An 18,926-nucleotide genomic window follows, 5' to 3' on the forward strand; every position below is an offset into this window, starting at 1 on the left:
CGAATGCTTTTACGGAGAGGGGGAAAAAAAACCAACCCAAACTTATAAACATGCCGGAGAGAGGCTAAGACATGTTTTCTTAGGCTAAGACAATCCTTTCATGTTCAGTGGACCAGCCAGTTCAATTACAGCTGGCAAATCTTATGTCTTTTAATAACAGAAGACACTTCATAAGGGCTTTTAAAAGTGATTGTTTAGAAACCACACAGTGTATGCTTCTGTCCCGACTCTTATTTGCATGTGTGGATGGATAGGTGCTGATGTATATTTAATGAAACCCAAGAAGGGGTGCCGCCTGCATTCCTCTTTGAAGAATGGAGCCCCAGGCATGGCATCGCCGTATGTGCAGACTAAGATGATTAGGCTTCTGAGGAGCCAGGTCCTTGGAGACCCTGCCAGCATTCTGGAAAGGTCCCTTTGTGTTTCCTTTGTTTTCCTGTGTTGTTTTTATTTGTGTAAGAGACAGAGTATCAGAATAGGGTCTACTTTGTTTGATGTTGTATTTCATGCCTGAACAGAGAACAAAATAACCAGAAGGACCTCACTCCAGTAATTTTGTTACTGGGGCACTACTAAAGGTAAAGATTCCACTCTGCTCCTGCTGCCTGCTTCATTATTCTGTTATTTACAAACATTTAAACTGGCCATGGAGAGAGGGCTCAGCAGCTGAGAGTGCATACTGCTTTTGCAAAGGACCCAAGTTCAGTTCCCAGCATCCATGTTGGGTGGCTCACAGTCACATGTGATTCCAGCCCCGGGGATCTGACGCCCCCTACTGGTCTCCATGTGCACCTGCACTCCTCTGTGCACACAGACCTAGTTTTTTTGTTTTTTTTTTTTGTTTTTTTGTTTTTTTGTTTTTTTGTTTTTTTGTTTTTAAAGAATCTTCAAAGACATTTAACTCTAGCTTTAGGCAAAAGGCTAAGTTGCTACAGTGGCAGATCCAGCCTGGCATTTGTGAATTCTTTCATTGTTAACAAAAAGGAATCGTTTTTTTGAATTCACCCTCCCTTCCCCAGTCCTACCGCCACTGCTGTGTTGTATAAAGGAATTTGTTGGGATAACTGTTGAAGGAAAGTCAGTTGTCTCTTGTCCAAGCAAAGGGGGAGGGGGGAGGAAAACTTTGCTGCCTGTGACTGGCCCTGGGCCAACAGAACTGTTTCAGGCTTTCTTCTCTTTCCGCTGGAATATCCGAATCTCCCGTCTCCAGCTTCTCTGATCCTTTACTCTAAGGCAGACTCTAAATAGTTACCATGCCTATTTGACATCAGTGTAAGTCGTTTGTGGAATAAAGTCTGCAGTGTCTTAAAATATAACTTTTTCTCTCCCTGTTCCACCCTACCCCCCCCCCCAAAAAAAAACAAACGCAGAAAAACTCAGACATTTTGTCGAGCGCAGAAGGTAAAGCCGTCATCCGTCAGTATAACAAGATCTCGTACGTGCTGGTGGAGTTTGAGGTGGTTTACCACACAGCCTGGGTCAAGGAGATTTCCCAGCTCCACTACGGTGCGTATCAGGCTTAGAAGAGGGGCTCGGTTTCCAACACATCCCTGGTTCTGTTGATGATTGGTCTTCTTCCTGCTTCCGATCAGGATCGGGCTGGTTAATTCCAGTTTAGATGTGGGGCTGGGAGGATGTCAGTTGTGAATGCCTGACTTGAGTTTATTCTGCAGAAACCATGAGAGAAAAACCAGGGCAGTGCCATACAAATCCCGAGACTGGGGGCGGGGCAGGGGCAAAGGGTGAATTGGGGCAGACCCCACAGTAACAAGAGCCCCTGGCTCAGCAGGTAGAGATCAGGTAGTCTCGATAGATTGTATCAAGTTTTATGGACTGTTCTTTGCCCCGTGAGAACACCATTTGACATTAGAAGGTTCCGTACACACATAGCAGTGTTAATGCCCGGGAGAAGTACTCCAGAGCAAAGCTAACAGCTTAACTTTGGAGTTTTTCATGCTCGCCCAGGCTGTGGGAAGTACAGTTTCCTGTTTTATGGCTTGGCTGTTCTTGGGGTACTGGCTGGGCCTCCTGCAGAGTTTCTGTGACAGAGATCTGCCAGGTTCTCAGATGGTCACTGTCGCCTGGAGTAGCCCTAATGTCCCAACGGTCCCTGTGGATCTGTCTTATTCTTTGGACTCTCTTGTTCTGCCCTGCAAATTCAGTATAGTCTTAAGGCAGTCAGATTTTGCTCAATGAGTGTTTGGAATTACTCTGGGATTTATCTGAATGGACACATGATTTCTAATTCACTTTTGAAAGGATCCCAAATATATTGGATAAAATTCTTAGCTGAGATCCCCAGGAAAAACTGACTCCATTAAGAGCCCTGTGAAGGGGCTGGAGAGATGGCAATGGTTAAGAGCACTAACTGCTCTTTCAGAGGTCCTGAGTTCAATTCCCAGCAACCATATGGTGACTCACAACCATCTGCAATGGGGTCTGATGCTCTCTTCTGGTGTCTGAGGACAGCAATGGTGAATACATAAAATAAATATATTAAAAAAAAAAAGAACCTCGTGAAAGACCAGATGTGGTGACTTGTCCTTGAATCCTGGCATTTAGGAGGGGCAATATGGCTTAGTCAGTGTAAAGGAGCTTGCTGCGCAAGCCTGGAGACCTCAGTTCAATCCCTGGCACTCACTTAAATGTGAAAGGAGAAAACCGACTCCATAAATGTCCTCTGACTCCCACACATGGGTGTGCTCTGACACATCTTCCCAATAATAGATTTAAAAAATAAATTAAGTAAAAGGAACCTCTTGAAGACTGATTTTATCTAGTGAATAAAAGTCAGACAATTTCAAAGGGATTCAGGTAGCACTTTATTTCCCTAAAATGTGTCGCTGTGACATTCTACCAGGTCCCATGAGACTTGGCAGAGTCTGTGATTACAGTGAAATTCTTGTGATAATAAAGTTTGATGAAATAAGATATGATTTGAGTAAATACATATGAGCCTTAGAAGTAATTACTTTTTTAAACATCACGCCCCTAGCAATAATTCCTGTTACACTCATAAATAGTCTAAGGGGCTGGAGAGATGGCCCAGTGGGTAAGAGCACTGGCTGCTCTTCCAGAGGACCCTGGTTCAATTCCCAGCACACATATGACAAGTCACAACTGTCTGTAACTCCAGTTCCTGGGATCTGACACCCTCTCATAGACATACATGCAGGCAAAATACCAATGCACATAAAATATGAATAAATTATGTAAAAAAATAAAAAAGCTACAGGTAGATTTCTGTAACCCATTCAAGGAAGTACTGAAGTCTGTGGTATAAAGTCTGTCTCGTAACCGCACCCATCAATTGTTATCGCTCTGGATCTGAGTCTTGATGGCGACTGTGTGTGAGAGACTGTGTGTGAGAGACTGTGTGTGAGAGACTGTGTGTGAGAGACTGTGTGTGAGAGACTGTGTGTGAGACTGTGTGTGAGAGACTGTGTGTGAGAGACTGTGTGTGAGAGACTGTGTGTGAGAGACTGTGTGTGAGAGACTGTGTGTGAGAGACTGTCTGTGAGAGACTGTGTGTGGGAGACTGTGTGTGAGAGACTGTGTGTGAGAGACTGTGTGTGAGAGACTGTGTGTGAGAGACTGTGTGTGAGAGGCTGTGTGTGAGAGACTGTGTGTGAGAGACTGTGTGTGGGAGACTGTGTGTGAGAGACTGTGTGTGAGAGACTGTGTGTGAGAGACTGTGTGTGAGGGGCTGTGTGTGACTGGGCACTTAGGATCCAGAGCTACTGCTCTGCCTTTGAGAAGGGAGCGGGGAAGCAGCGGGGTGGGCAGGGTGACTGACGCCAGAGCTGGTTTGTCCGTAGCTTTGCAAGCCACGCTGTTTGTGCGACACCCGGAATCGGGGAAGTTGCTGGTTAACTTCGACCCCAAGATTTTGGAAGTCGTGCGGGAAACAAAGTGCATGATAAAGATGAAGCTGGATGTTCCGGAACAGGCGAAGAAGCTGCTGAAGCTGGAGAGCAAACTGAAGGCAGACAAGCTGTATCTGCAGGTGAGGGGACGGGGGATTCTGAGGACTTCTTCTTTTCCTATGTGCATGTTTATCTGTGTGTGCATGTGTGTGTATGTGCATGTTTGTATGTTCATGGTTCATGCAAGTTTATGAGTGCATACATGCATGTGTGTGTACATGTGCATGTTTATGTGTGCATGTTTCTGTATATGTTTGTATGTGTTTCTGTTTTTATGCATGTTTCTGTGTGTCTGCATGTGTTGTATGTGTGTATGTTTATGTGTGGATACACATGTGTGTATGTATGTGCATGTGTATATACATGGATGTGTTGTATGTGGATGTGTGTGCATCTGCATATGAGTATAAGTATAGAGGCCACAGATTGACACCTAGTGTCTGCTATTGCTTTCTCCTTACTTTTTTTTTTTAATGTGAGTGCTCTGTCTGCATGTACTTCTGTATGCCAGAAGAGGCCATCAGATAGATCCCTTTATAGGTGGTCATGATATGGGTGCTGGGAATTGAACTCAAGACCTCTGGAAGAACAGCCAATGTTCTTAACCACTGAGCCATCTCGAACCCTACCTTGCTTTTGTGTTTTTTTGTTTTTTGTTTGTTTTGGTTTTGTTTTTGTTTTTTCGAGACAGGGTTTCTTTGTGTGGCCCTGGTTGTCCTGGAACTCACTTTGTAGACTGGGCTGGCCTCGAACTCACAAATTCGCCTGCCTCTGCCTCCCAAGTGTTGGGATTAAAGGCGTGCGCCACCACTGCCCAGAATGTTATTTTCTTTTTAAAAATGTTTCTTGAGCTGCGTAATAGTGGATCCCTTGGTGCTGGAGTTCCAGGCATGTGTGACTCACAGTGTAGTGGATATGATCATGGGTATTGGGGTCAGAACTTGGGTCCTCTGCCAGAGCCCTAAACACTCTTATCCTCGTGGCCCCCATTCCTGATGGGTTTAGAATGCCAACTTGCAAACGTCATGAAGATGGGAGAAGGGAAGGAGGAAGGGAATGTCAGAGCTCAGTTGGACTTCTAGGTCCTAAGTAATGAAGCGTCAGGTTTAACAGCGCTTTAATTATAATTTTATGGAGCAAGAATATTAACTTTAATATATTTAATGCTGGTCACTAATAAAATATTAATTACGAGAGAGGGATGGCTATAAAGTTGCCCAGATGGGAAGGGTTCTCCAACGTCGTGGGGTAAAAGGAAGCATTCTAATTTAAGTTCACTCATGAGCAACATAAAATTAAAAAAAAAATTAGTCAGGTGCGGCTATGGGATGCATCTTTAATCGCAGTGTTTGACAGACAGAGGCAGGACAATCTCTATGAGTTTGAGGCCAGCCTTGGTCTACATAATGAGTTCTAGGATTGTCAGAGCAATTAATAAGACGCTATCTCAAGCAAAAACAAAATCAAGGAAACCAAAGCAACAGTGACAAAACAACAAAAAGACCAAAAGCTTGCAAACTGACATTCAAAAGTATCATGAAAGAGGGTCAGTTAAGCAAATGGAAGAGACAAGAGGAATGCCCAGATGTTAAGAGCGCATCCTCCTCTTGCAGAGGATCGCATTGGGAGGCTCAAAGCTGCCTGCAACTCCAGCTCCAGGTCATTAGATGCTCTCTGCTGGTGTCTGCGGGCACATGCACACACTCACTCACACACACACACACACACACACACACACACACACACACACACACAGACACATGCATACACATAACTGAGACCAGGTAGGTAAATGAAAGGCATGTTGAAATTTAGCACAGGGTTTCAAAGGCGTGTGAGACAGCGTTGGCAATATCCAATTTCTTTGAAAAGCCAGTTAGAACAGCAAATTAAATGAGCCCCGGTGTTCCTCGCTTTTTCTCCAGGAAGTCTGTGGGCATATATTTTGGAGAGGCAGGAAGATATATCAGTGTAAAGACAATTCTTTCCAGAAGCATTAGTCATAGCAAAAGACAGAAATATAAATCCAAGAATAAAGAACCGATTAAATATGGATTATAAAATGAGTACAGAGAAATTAATGGGACCTCTGATGATTCCATGAAAAAAAGAATTCTCTTTGCTTGGGCACAAAGAGGATTAGTTTCTTTTCATCCATAACATAATAAGTCAATACAGGACTCTTCCTGGATCTTCCTGGGAACATGGCGGTGAATTCAATATGCCATGAGATTGAAATCTCTTGGTTTAATGTCTACATCTGGGCCAAGGGACAAGCTGGTTGGCTTGTTGAAGGAAAGAAATAGGTTATCTGAGGATATTTCAAACTGTTATTCTACCAGAAGTTATAACAGACTAAATGTTAGTTATGAGGACCAGCAATTAGGGGCGAGTGTTGGGCGTGGATATCATCAAAATACACTGTATGCATCCATGACACTGTTAATGAATTAGTAAAATATCTTTAAAAGAGGGCTGGAGAGATAGCCTAGAAGCTAGGAGTACTGGCTGTTCTTGAGGATGGTTCAGTTCCCAGCACCCACATGGTGGTTCCCTGTTGCCTGGGAACAAAAACTTGTTTGATCCTGCCAGTAAGAAGGAGAAGTTATCCTTGAGATGGCTAGACTGTTTCCTTACACAAAAGCTGTCCAACTTTAGGGCAGTTCCCAGCTCCCCTAGGGCCTGGGACCTTAACTTTAGTTTGTCCCTATGATTAAATGGAGTCTGAAAACAAAATGGTAGTCCTTAGAATAAATTTCTTCTGCTTATCCCCAGTACCTGCCTCTGCCTCTCAAGCGCTGGGATTAAAGATGTGTATCTCTATGTACTCCGAGATAGAAGCATTTTACATTTTTTCAAATTTTCCTTGTCCTGTTTGAGAAATCTTTTCCTATACCAATGCCACAGAGATTTGTCTGTTTTCTTCAAAGAACATAGAGGTTTGTGCTCTCAGTGGAAACAGGATGTAATTGTTAACCCTCCCGCATTGGCTTTGTGGAGAACACCATTCATATTGCACCTCCTGGGATTTCATTAGCATTTGGGTGACATTGTGAAAGCCATTCTTGCTTGCTGAGTGCCAGGAAAAAAGAACTCAGAAGCTATTAAGTAAAACCAAGTTGCTTAAAAACCAGCTAACACGTGCCCAACACATCCCGCAATCGGTTGCAAACCAGCCCAAACTGGTCATCATGGGTCATCTCTAAAAGAAAAACACGTGCCTAACCATTCTGGTTGTGTGGAGCCGTTACATTTATTCAGATTGAAGAAGGCTGGAGGGATGGGCACTTGCTGTTTTTGCAACAACACTGCGTATCCAGTCCCTGGGACGCAGTGCCCTCTTCTGGCCTCCTTGGGCACTGCATGCATAAGATTTGTGGCCATAAAGCAGGCAAAGCACCTATGACCATAAAATACAAATTAAATCTTTAAAAGAGAAAGAAAACAAACATAAGAATCAGTTATGGCCTTGGTAATGAGTGGCTTTTTAAAGGATTTTCTTGTGTGTGTGTGTGTGTGTGTGTGTGTGTGTGTCTGCCAGTTGTGAACAAGGGTGCACAAGGAGACCCGAAGAGGGTGTTGGATCCCTTGAACCTGGAGTTAGAGCTGTTTGTGAGGAAGCCTAATTAAGTACTGGGCTGTTAACTCTGGTCCTTAGCTTGAGTAGCAAGCATGCTTAACTATGAGCCTTCTGTCTGGCCCCAGCGACGAGTGTGTTTTAGTAAGTCAAAAGATTAGGAACTGTGACTGGGGGCATGCCTGTAATCTAGGCAGCAGGAGGAGTTCAGGTCCAGCCCAGGCTACTTGAGACCCTGTCTCAAACAAACAAACAAACAAACAATCACAGAAACAAAAAGATAAAACCATGTATAAAGACAAATACCGTGAAATGATAATTATCCGAGTCATTTCTCGAAGCGAAGAGAAATGAGTAATGCGAGAGAAAAAATGAGCATCTTGAGAAGTGACATGAGCATGTCGGAATTTAAAGAGAATAAACCTGTGATTGACAGCTGATGGAAAGGTATATAGCCAGCCAGTATCAGGAAAATGAGGAGCCCCCCACCCTGAGAGGCCCGTGTGGGGTAAACCCCGTGCCACGAAGCCTTTCTGGCAGGAGCCAAACTGCGGCCATTGCTTCTGTCGACTTTGAGGTAAGCTGTGCCGTTCTGACTTTGTGCAGGGTCTTCTGCAGTATTACGATGAGCTGTGCCAGGAAGTGCCTTCTGTGTTTGTCAACCTGATGACCCCTAAAATGAAGAAGGTTGGTGATGCTGGGGGCCCATATCGATCTCTGCGATTTAGAATTAGATTCCTGTTGTATATAGATGATGGATCTCAGAACACATCTCCTTGCCTTGACCACCTGTCTTTCTCATTTCAACTTTACAGCTCTGGTATTCACTCGTGCTCTCCTCCCCCACCTTCTTCTTCACTCCCTCCCTCCTTCCCTCCCCCTCTCCCTACAGAATGATGTCCTGGTTAGGTTTTGTTACCTGTGGGGAAAAAACAAATACAGGTTGTGAGCACTTTGCAAAAATTTATGGCTGCTTCCACGACAACCAGATGATTTAAAAGAAAAGCCATCTCTCATTAGGCATAATGGTGGGGGAATTCAATTAAGCAGATGCATCATGTACTATTTTCAAGCAGCAAAAGAGGCTTTTCTGAGCAAGAGAAAACAGCCTCCATTTCCGCTCTTCCTAGGTGGAGTCCGTCCTGAGGCAAGGGCTCACCGTACTGACCTGGTCCTCACTAATGCTGGAGAGCTTCTTCAAAGAGGTCGAGTCCGTTTTGGATATGTTCAACCAACTTTTAAAGAAGGTAAAGCCAATGATGTCTTGGAACAATGCGCATTAACACTCAAATAATTATTAGTAAATGATGTGGACTGGAGAGGTGGCTCGGGGGTTAGGAGTGAGTCTGCAGAAGACCTGAGTGAGTTTGGTTTCCAGGGCCCATCCGTGTCTGAATGCTCACAACTGCCAGTAACTCCAGCTCCCACAGGGACCTACCTCTGTGGGACCTGCATTTGTATACACACACACACACACACACACACACACACACACACACACACTGAAAGGCATACATGTGGTTAAGGAAAAAAATAGATCCTAAAAAAGGTATGGTTTTAAACTAAAAGAACATCCATTCAATAAATAAAAAAGGTTTTATATGTTACTGATTTGGGTCCTTTTCTTCTGGGTTGTCCTGTGTTTAGCCCCGGATTTACCTTGCCCTTGTTAGGCTGAGGAGGTTTTAGCAAGGATGACTGGATGCTGGAGAGGTGACTCGGCAGGTAAAGGGCTTGTTATGCAATCATGAGATCCCTCAAGCCCACATAAGAAGTCCAGCAGTGTGGGGGCCACTTGCAACTCTAGGAGTTGGGAGGCAGAGATGGGGAACCCCTAGGACAAGCTGGCAGGCTAGACATATCAAGTGGGCAAGCTCGAGGTTCAGAGAGAGATCCTGCCTCAGTAATCAAAGTGGAGAGTGTCTGAGGAAGACTCCGGACGTCAATCTCTACAGACACATGGAAACATACACAGACGCACAGAGACACACACAGATACAGAAATGAAGACAGGCACATACAGATACACATATACATATAGACACATACACAGACACACACAGACACACACAGACACAGAAATGAAGACAGGCACATACAGATACACATATATATATAGACACATACACAGACACACACAGACACAGAAATGAAGACAGACACATACAGATACACATATACATATAGACACATACACACACACAGGCACACACACAGACACAGAAATGAAGACAGGCACATACAGATACATTATACATATAGACACATACACACACACAGGCACACACACAGACACACAGACACACACACAGAAATGAAGACAAGCACATACAGATACAAATATACATATAAACATACACACAGACACACATACAGACACACAGACACACACACAGAAATGAAGACAAGCACATACAGATACAAATATACATATAAACACACACACAGACACACACACAGACACACACAGACACAGAAATGAAGACAAGCACATACAGATATACATATAGACACATATACACAGACACACACATAGACAGGCATACACACAGACACAGAAATGAAGACAGGTACATACAGATACACATACATATAAACACACACACACAGACACACACACAGACATACACAGACACAGAAATGAAGGCAAGCACATACAGATACACATATACATATAGACACATATACACACAGACACACACAGGCACACAGACATACACATACACACAAACACACACACAGGCACACACACACACACAGACATACATACATATAGACAGACAAAAACATAGACAAATAGATAGACATAGAAACATACCCAGGGCCAGGCGGTGGTGGTGCACGCCTTTAGTCCCAGTCCTTGGGAGGGAGAGGCAGGCGGATTTCTGAGTTCGAGGCTAGCCTGGTCTACAGAGTGAGTTCCAGGACAGCTGGAGCTACACAGAGAAACTCTGTCTCAAAAAAACCAAAAAAAAAAAAAAAAAAAAAAAAAAAAAAAAAAAAAGAAAGAAAGAAAGAAAGAAACATACCCAGACACATATACATATAGACACAGAAACATACATACAGACATACACACATGCACACATAGAGACATTTATACATATATACAGATAGACAAAAACACAGATATACACATAGACACAGAGACATACATACATACAGACAAATACACACAGACATGTATACAGATACAGACACACAGACACACAGACAGGCCCATACATAGACATAAGACAGACAGACACACAGACACACACACAGACACAGACACACACACAGGCAGGCAGGCACACAGACAGGCAGGCACACACATAGAAAGTCAATGCACACAGATACACACATACACAGAGACATATATACATACACAGACACACAGATAGACACACAAATAGATACACAGACACACAGACAACATATAGACATATACACAGACACGTAGACATATACACATACACATACAGATACACATACAGACATATACACATAGACAGATAGGCAGACACACAGATATACACAGAGAGACACACAGAGACATGTAGACATGTGCACAGACACACACAGATATATACATATACACAAACACACTCAGACATAGACAGACAGACGGACAGACAGACACACACAGAAAATAGGCTGACTGTAGAAAGCTGAGGATGGCCGCGTATCCTGCCTAAACGTTATCATTAATGTGTGTGTGTGTGTGTGTATGTGTGTGTGTGTGATAGTGACCAGATGAGTTGTCAGATGGGCGACAGCCTGCTGATTTCTTGATTTCTCATCTGCGTGCTCTTTAAAACGCTCACACCTCTTGGGATGTGTGCTCATCTCTGTGCGTGGGGTCATTGTGTCACAGACAGACTCAGAGGCTTTGCAGTTGGTGAAACCGGGTCAGGGTCCTCTGCTTTCTACCAACTGTGCGTTCTTTCCTAACTTATTTCCTGCTCTGAGCCTTGGTGTCTTCAGCCACAAAGCTGGGACACGAACAGCTCTTTTGTGCAAAATGAGGATCAAAGACAGTCCTGCCCATGAGTAATGCTCTGGCCCATGCCTCTTTAGAACCGAGTCGTGGTTTCTTTGCACAGATATTCCTGAATTGTCCACCAAGTGAGGCTTGACCCAGGATGCGGGTCTCTAGATTCAGTTCTGTAAACAGACTTATAACTCTGGTGCATATTGTTGAAAAGAAGGTTAGCGTTGAAGGGAAAGAGAGCAGCTACTTTTTACTTTTCGCTTTTTACATGTTTTTGTCTCGCTGGTAGGTCAATGACCTGTGTGAAATGCATATCGACACGGTTCTGAAGGAGATTGCCAAGACCTTGCTAATCTCCTTGTCGGACGGCGGCGCCATCAGAGTAGAGGACATGCTGACCCTCAACGAGGTACGAGTTCATTAGAACAGCAGACATATCACCTCACTGACCTGACGTGTGAATTCACAATCGAAAAGTGGGCACCTGGGCCTAATTTTCTTTTTTGGGGGGGGACCTAGATTTTGTGGGAAATAGCCTAAACATCAAAGACTTGTGTGGCCCCAGCAGCTCCAGTCGAGGGCCACACTAGGTATGATTTACGTGTCCTTGAACTAATGCTGGAGTTGTTTGGGGCTCTGCCAGTGTTTTCGGTTCCTTTCCTTCAGTGTATCCTCCCAGGGATATACCATCCACCTACCTTCCTTCCTTCTTTCCTCCTTTCCTTTCCTTCCTTCCTCCCTTCCTTCCTTCCTCCCTCCCTCCCTCCCTCCTTCCCTCCTCCCTCCCTCCTTCCCTCCCTCCCTCATTCCTTCCTTCCCTCCCTCCTTCCTTTCTTCCCTCCCTCCTTCCTTTCTTCCTTCCCTCCTTACTATTTCAACAGGGTCTTGCTATGTAGCCCTGGCTGGCAGGCCCTCCCTGTTTAGACCAGGTTGGCCTTGAACTCACAGAGATTTCCCCCTTGCCTCTGCCTCCTGAATACTTGAGATTAGGAGCCTGGGCCACCATGCCCAGTTGCCATTTTTCTTTCAGTGTGGGTTCACGTGCTCTCTTGTTCAGTCACTGAGAAACCTGGGACTCATCCCCCCTCCAAGTCCTAAGTCGGATAAGTCTTAAAGCCAAACTGGGTTTTGTCAGATTTTTCTTGAATCACCTCTTCTCTCTTACCCTCCATACCTGTTTTTTTTAGGTCAGGCCTTTAAGCTCAGTTTAACACAGTGGCTTGCCCCCTTCCCTGCTTCTGTAGTTGGCCCATGGTGTCCAGCCATATTGCTGTCATATCTGGTTACACAATGGCCATAGCATCCGATTCCACTGACAATTTTTGTCTGTGTTCTTTTTGTTGTTGTTGTTGATTTGTGTTTATATACACACACATCTAAGTTGCACATTTTTTTCTTAATTAAACCTTTTTCATGTATAGGTATATTGCTCACATGCATATCTGAGAACCTCATGTGTTCCTGGTTCCGAGAAGGCCAGAAGAGGGGGCTGGATCACCTGGGATTAGAGCTATAGATGGCGGCTATGTGCTGCCGTGTGGGTGCTGGGAATGAAACCTGGGTCCTCTGGCTGCAAGAGCAGCCAGTGCTCATAATCACTGAGCCACTTCTCCAGCCCTCTAGTCCACGGATCTTCAGTTTGGTATTCAGTGAGTGTCTACACATGCCACACCGTGTGGCTGGCTGTCTCTAAGGTGTAGGCCGTTCTTTATCCCAAGTGATTTCCTGCTGCTCCTGTTCAGATAGTCTCCCTTCATCTCCCCCTGGCAATTATCATTCACCGTAGGCTGGAGAGATGGCTCAGTGGGTAAGAGCACTGACTGCTCTTCCAGAGGTCCTGAGTTCAAATCCCAGCAACCACATGGTGGCTCACAACCATCTGTAATAAGATCTGACGCCTTCTTCTGGTGTGTCTGAAGACAGCTATAGTGTACTTACATATAATAAATAAATCTTTAAAAAATTATCATTCACCATACATTCATCATCTTGGTTTTTTTTTTTTTTAATCTCTTCACGGAAATGTTATAGCACAGGGCGTGGCCTTTATATTTACCCAGAGGTGGCCTGCTTTGTTCCTTCCATCCTGTGATACTATAGTCCTCTGTCCTATAAGTTTACTGCAACTCGTCTAGGCCCTCGGGGACATTTGGATAACGTATAGCATTTGGTTATAGACTGAACATTATTATATGTGTGTGTGAACTGATCTTGGTGGGCATATGTGCGGAAATGAAATGGGGTCATCCACTGTAAATTTGTTTGGCTGTGGTAGTGTTACTGGAGAATTTGGGGTGTCCCTTCTTGGTTGCCAGATGGTACTGGGGAGATTGGGATCCCCTCCTGTGATTTTCAGTCATGTCATAAAAAATACAATCAAGAATGGACTGAAGCAAAAGCCGGGCGGGCGGTGGTGGCGCACACCTTTAATCCCAGCACTCGGGAGGTAGAGGCAGGCGGATTTCGAGTTCGAGGCCAGCCTGGTCTACAGAGTGAGTTCCAGGACAGCCAGGGCTACACAGAGAAACCCTGTCTCAAAAAAACCAAAAAAAAAAAAAAAAAAAAAAAAAAAAAGATTGGATTAAAGCAGAAACTTTTTTAAAAGCCCAAAACACTGGGCCTGCATGGGTCTACACCACCCCTGCATATATGCATATCCGTTATGGCTGTTAGCTTGATGTTTTTGTAGGACTCCTGGCTGGGGTCTATCTCTGACCCTTGCCTGGGGTTACCTTCTCCAGCCTGGATATGAGAGTTTTTCCCCTGCTGCCTTCCTGTGACTTGGTTTTTCAGGTTTGACTGTTCTCTCTTGGAGGCCTGCTCTTTTCTGAAGAGTAAATGGAGGGGAGTGAATCTCGGGAGAGGGGAGGTAGGAAAGGGACTGGGTGGAGCGGAGGAAGGGGGGACTCTGCTCAGTGACCCGGCCAGCAGGTCCAGTTATTCCAGAGTCCCAAAGGGGGTCAAAGGGGGGGGGGGAGAAAGGAGACCAGGCAGAGGGGGTTCAAATGTCGAGGTCTCGTTTAATGTTCTGGGGTACACAGGTTTTAAGCTCTCAGAGGAAGAGCTCTTCTCTTATTTCATCTATTTATTTATTTATTTATTTATTTTTAGTTTTTTTGAGACAGGGTTTCTCTGTATGTTCCAGCCCTGGCTGTCCTGGAACTCACTCTAAACCAGGCTGGCCTCGAACTCAGAAATCCACCTGCCTCTGCCTCCCAAGTGCTGGGATTAAAGGCGTGCGCCACCACTGCCCGCTGGAAGAGCTCTTCTCAAGGCATGAACAAAGGAGGGAAGGGCAATCTTAGAAGTTTCAGCAGGGAGAGATAAGGGTCCTCAGGTGGAGACATCTGGTGTTTGCATAGTCTGGAGCACCCCACAGTTATCTCAGGACTTCCTTCCACCAGCAATCACAGGAGAGGCTCTTCTTTGTTTTACTCAGGACCTTTGCCCTGTCAGCTCTCTGGGCCGAAGTGAGGATCTCTAATGACTTCCCACAGGTCAGGATGTGTTGTATGAGAAAAGACTCTATTTCCAATCAAGCCCAGAACAACCACACTGTGGCCTCAGCTGCTTCCCAGGGGAAGAGGGAAGAAATAAAAGGCATCGCGCTTCCGTGAGGGCGGAGCTCAGCCCCCAAATGGCAGACAAGAAGTCACAGGCCAGGGAGGGACCTGGAAAGACAGAACAGGAAGGCTCCCTGTACCAGAAAAAGTGCCCCGAACAGAGGCAGTCTTGTCGGACCTAGGTGCTGTTTGTGGTTGATCCAAAATGTGGTTTAATTCAAGATGATGAGAATTTGGGTCTTACATTCGTGTTAGAACGTGGACACGCACCATTAGGCCAGATCCCACAGAATTTCATGAATGGGGTCCCAGATGTTAGGCACTGAGCTATTTACTGTGTGGATTTGGGTTTTGCTTTGATCCAGTTGGTACTGCTGTTTCCTGGTTCTAATATCTTAGTATAAGAGAGTATATACATTGATTCTGATTTTACAGGAGCCCGCAGTTGAAAACTTGGGATTTTGTTTTGTTTTTTGTTTGTTTGTTTTTCAAGATGGGATTTCTCTGTGTAGCTGTTCTGGAGCTCACTCTATAGACCAGGCTGGCCTTGAGCTCAGAAATCCGCCTGCCTCTGCCTCTCAAGTGCTGGGATCAAAGGCGTGTGCCACTACTCCCTGGGAAGACTTGGGAATTTAAAGTGAATGTGGGCTTTTAGAAAGAATGTGGGGATTTTTAAATGCTTCCCTCCCAATATTTTTATTGGGATACCATGGCCTCTTCGGAACGAACAAGACCAGAAAGGTCACGGGGTTCAATCGCTATGTGCCTGTGTGTCACGTGGGCAGGGGGGTGAATTGGGCTGGCTGTTTTTTGCTAACTTGACAACAAGCATATTTTGGAAGAGGGAGTTCTAACTGAGGAACTACATCCATCAGATAGATGGTCCTATGTGCTCCTCCGCAGGCGCAGGCGTATTTTCTTGATTAAAGATTGATGTGGGTATGTGGGCCTAAGGCGAGGAGGCCCAGGAGTGTGAGCGTTCTGGTAGAAGGCTGGGTGGGGGGATGGGGCTCAGATGGGGAAGTCGCTTTCAAGGCGGCCTGCTGTCGCCACAGCCGCCACTACTATTGCTACTGTCTTAGTTACCCGCTCTGCGCCCAGTGGGTTCTCATGGGCTGACAAAAGACCGCCTAGCCAGGGAGGATTGCAGCAGAGCTACTGGTGGTGTTTCGGGAGAGCCTCTTTTTCCCTTGTTACAGCTCTTATGACAGAACTCTCAGACAACGGAGTAATTCTTGCACACTTTTAATCCTCTCTCATAGGATTCAGGACAGGGTTTTATATTACAGTTTTGGGGTGATTCAGAATTTGGCAGCAGGTACTTCTCACTGGCTTGGACTGAGAGCTCGGGGAAACCTTATTTACATGTGGGAAGGCTTGGCGCTGCTTCTATGTGACTGATAGCCACACACCTCTTCTGGGGTGTGTGTGTGTGGGGGCTGCAACTGTGACAGGTGGGGCCCATGGGCGGTGACCAAACTCCTTCCTTCCTACGCAGGTGGAAGCTCCACCCACAAGGTTGTAGGTGGAAGCCCCCCCCCCCCCAGGTCTCTGGGGTTCAAAGTTGCTCTACCTGAGATCAGGCTGCCTGTGCACAGATCACCTCCCGACATGGGTGGGCCCAGCACACTGTAGGTGGTGCCACACGTGAGCAGGTGGTCCTGCCTTTGTATAAGAAAAGCAAGCTGCACAGGCTGTAGAAGCCAAGCAAGCCTGTAAGCAGTGCTTCTCCATCTTCTGTTTTAGTTCCTACCCCCAGGTTCCTGCCCCTCAGTGATGGATCAAAATGGGCAACGTAAGCCAAATACCTGCACCCAAGCTGGGTTTGGCCAGTGCTTTAATCAAGGCAACGAGACATCATCTGCCTGTCTCTTCTCGCAGTCCTGGGGAATAGAACCTAGGACCACGCTAGCCAAGTACCCTAGACCCCCAAAGTCGCACATCCGGCCCCTTGAGTTCCTTTCAAGAAGAGCTAATCGCGGCCGTAGAAACTAAAGTCATAATAATCTCAGAGTGTGTTTAAGGAGGTTAATGTCGATTTATCTGTCCAATAGTCGTACACCAAAGAGTGGGCTGATATTCTAAACCACAAGAGCAGGCATGTGGAGGAAGCTGTGAAGGAGCTGATATCAATATTTGAACAAATCTACGAAGTTAAATATACTGGAAAACCAGCCAAACCGGCGCCAGGTAATTCCACTAGTAAGTGTTTGAATTCCCAGAGATGTTTATAGATGCCTTCCCCTGCCCTCTCTCTTCACAGGTATTTCCTGCTATGTAAGAGGGAAGGCAGGTATCCAGGATAATCCACACTGTTGGCACAGGTTAGACCCTGTGAGCTCCTGGTGGCAGTTAGGGAAGAGTGGGGTCCTTGGAATCCTGGCTAACCACCAGTCAACTCTATGAGTCAGCCTTCCATAGAAAACCCTCTCAGTCCAGTGTGTATGTGTGTATGTGTGTGTGTATGTGCATATTGTATGTGTGTGCATTTGTATGTGTGCATTTGTGTGCATTTGTATAGGTATATGTGTATGTGTGTGCGCACTCGTGTGTGTGTGTGTGTGTGTGTGTGTGTGTGTGTGTGTGTGTATAGTCTATTGTCACTTTGGTAATTTGACTTGTTTTGCTTTTTTTCTTAAACACCTAAGAGCAATATCTATAATTTTCACAGCTCTGGAAATTTTAATTTGTGCAGAATCATATTTTAAGATTCCCCCCCCCCCACATACCTGAGTCCTTTCTACAGAATGGGCTGTGTGTTCCCACTTAGGAATGCTTCAGGGGTTCGAGGCAGTGGAAGCCAAGATCACACCATGCTGTGCCGCCCTACCCCACCCTCAATTAAAGGATGGCATAAGGAGCCTGTGGCTTTTCATTTTCAAGGATTTCTTTATTCTTATTTATGTGTGTGTCTTTGTGAGTGTGAGCCATTTATGTGAGGATATCAGAACCCTGGGAGCTGGAGTTACAGGCAATTGTGAGCCACCTGCCATGAACCTGGGTTCTCTGGAAGAGCAGCAGATTCTCTTAAGAGCTCAGCCACCTCTCAGCCATGATCTTGCTGTCTTAAACTTGTGACTCTGTCCTCGTGTGCCGAGTATGTCTGGCTGGGAATAGGAGAAGTTTCCTCATTTTACTGTCTATTTACAGAGATTGAAATAATTTTGAATTTTTTGTGTTTCCTCTTCTCCATTTTTTTTAAAAGAATCTCAATTTGCTGAAAGAACCCAGGGCTCCAATAATTCCAGTAAATAACTGAGTTCACAAGCCCAAGCCACAAGTTGCCACATATGACCCTCTTCATGATGGTCATGTGACTTTAAACTCCCTGTTGGGGAATCTTTCACTTTCTTCTTCTAGATTGTTGTTTAAGAACAGGGTTGTTTTAGGTTTGCTGAGCTGGCCCCGCGATTGGGTAAATTTGCATTGGAAGATTTATGTAGTTAATTTTTTTTTTTTTTTTAATTTTGAGCTCTCTATAAGAAGTGACTGGGTAGAAGTTTGTAGTGGGTTGTTTTACCCAAAAGAGGATGCTCTTCCCAGCATCCTCTGCTCAGGGTCACAGTACAGGCTGGCTCTTATGAGTCAGGCCTCTGACTGGACTTGGGGTCATGCTGCCAATGCAATGCGGAAGGGCTCTGCCTAGCAGAGGTCAGAGGTCAGCTAAAGAGGTCAGAGGTCAGCTATGTTAGCTAAGTACCAAGGTACCAGAGGAGAGCTGGCAACCCACCCCATGTTCAGTGAGATGGGGGAACATTCCAGTTAAGCAGAGATCCCATTGAAGTGATATTGTAAGATGGGAGGGAGGGAGGGAGGCAGAGAAGGAGGGAGGGAGGGACAGAGACTAAGAGAGACTTATTGGATACACCAGGCACATAAGTTTGTCT

The 18,926-nt window shown here is 45.3% G+C and overlaps 1 protein-coding gene across 1 annotated transcript in view; it reads left to right on the forward strand.

Moving 5' to 3' along the window:
• Dnah8 (dynein axonemal heavy chain 8) overlaps positions 1-18,926 on the forward strand; it is a 238,386-nt gene that overhangs the window by 31,827 nt on the left and 187,633 nt on the right. The window contains exons 13-18 of the mRNA XM_052164217.1: positions 1,371-1,506; positions 3,819-4,006; positions 8,110-8,190; positions 8,634-8,750; positions 11,766-11,885; positions 17,094-17,229. Coding sequence (XP_052020177.1) covers positions 1,371-1,506; positions 3,819-4,006; positions 8,110-8,190; positions 8,634-8,750; positions 11,766-11,885; positions 17,094-17,229 — 778 coding nt within the window. The remainder of the gene's footprint in view (positions 1-1,370; positions 1,507-3,818; positions 4,007-8,109; positions 8,191-8,633; positions 8,751-11,765; positions 11,886-17,093; positions 17,230-18,926) is intronic.

Source organism: Apodemus sylvaticus, chromosome 19 (genome assembly GCF_947179515.1).
Source record: "Apodemus sylvaticus chromosome 19, mApoSyl1.1, whole genome shotgun sequence".
NCBI lineage: Eukaryota > Metazoa > Chordata > Mammalia > Rodentia > Muridae > Apodemus > Apodemus sylvaticus.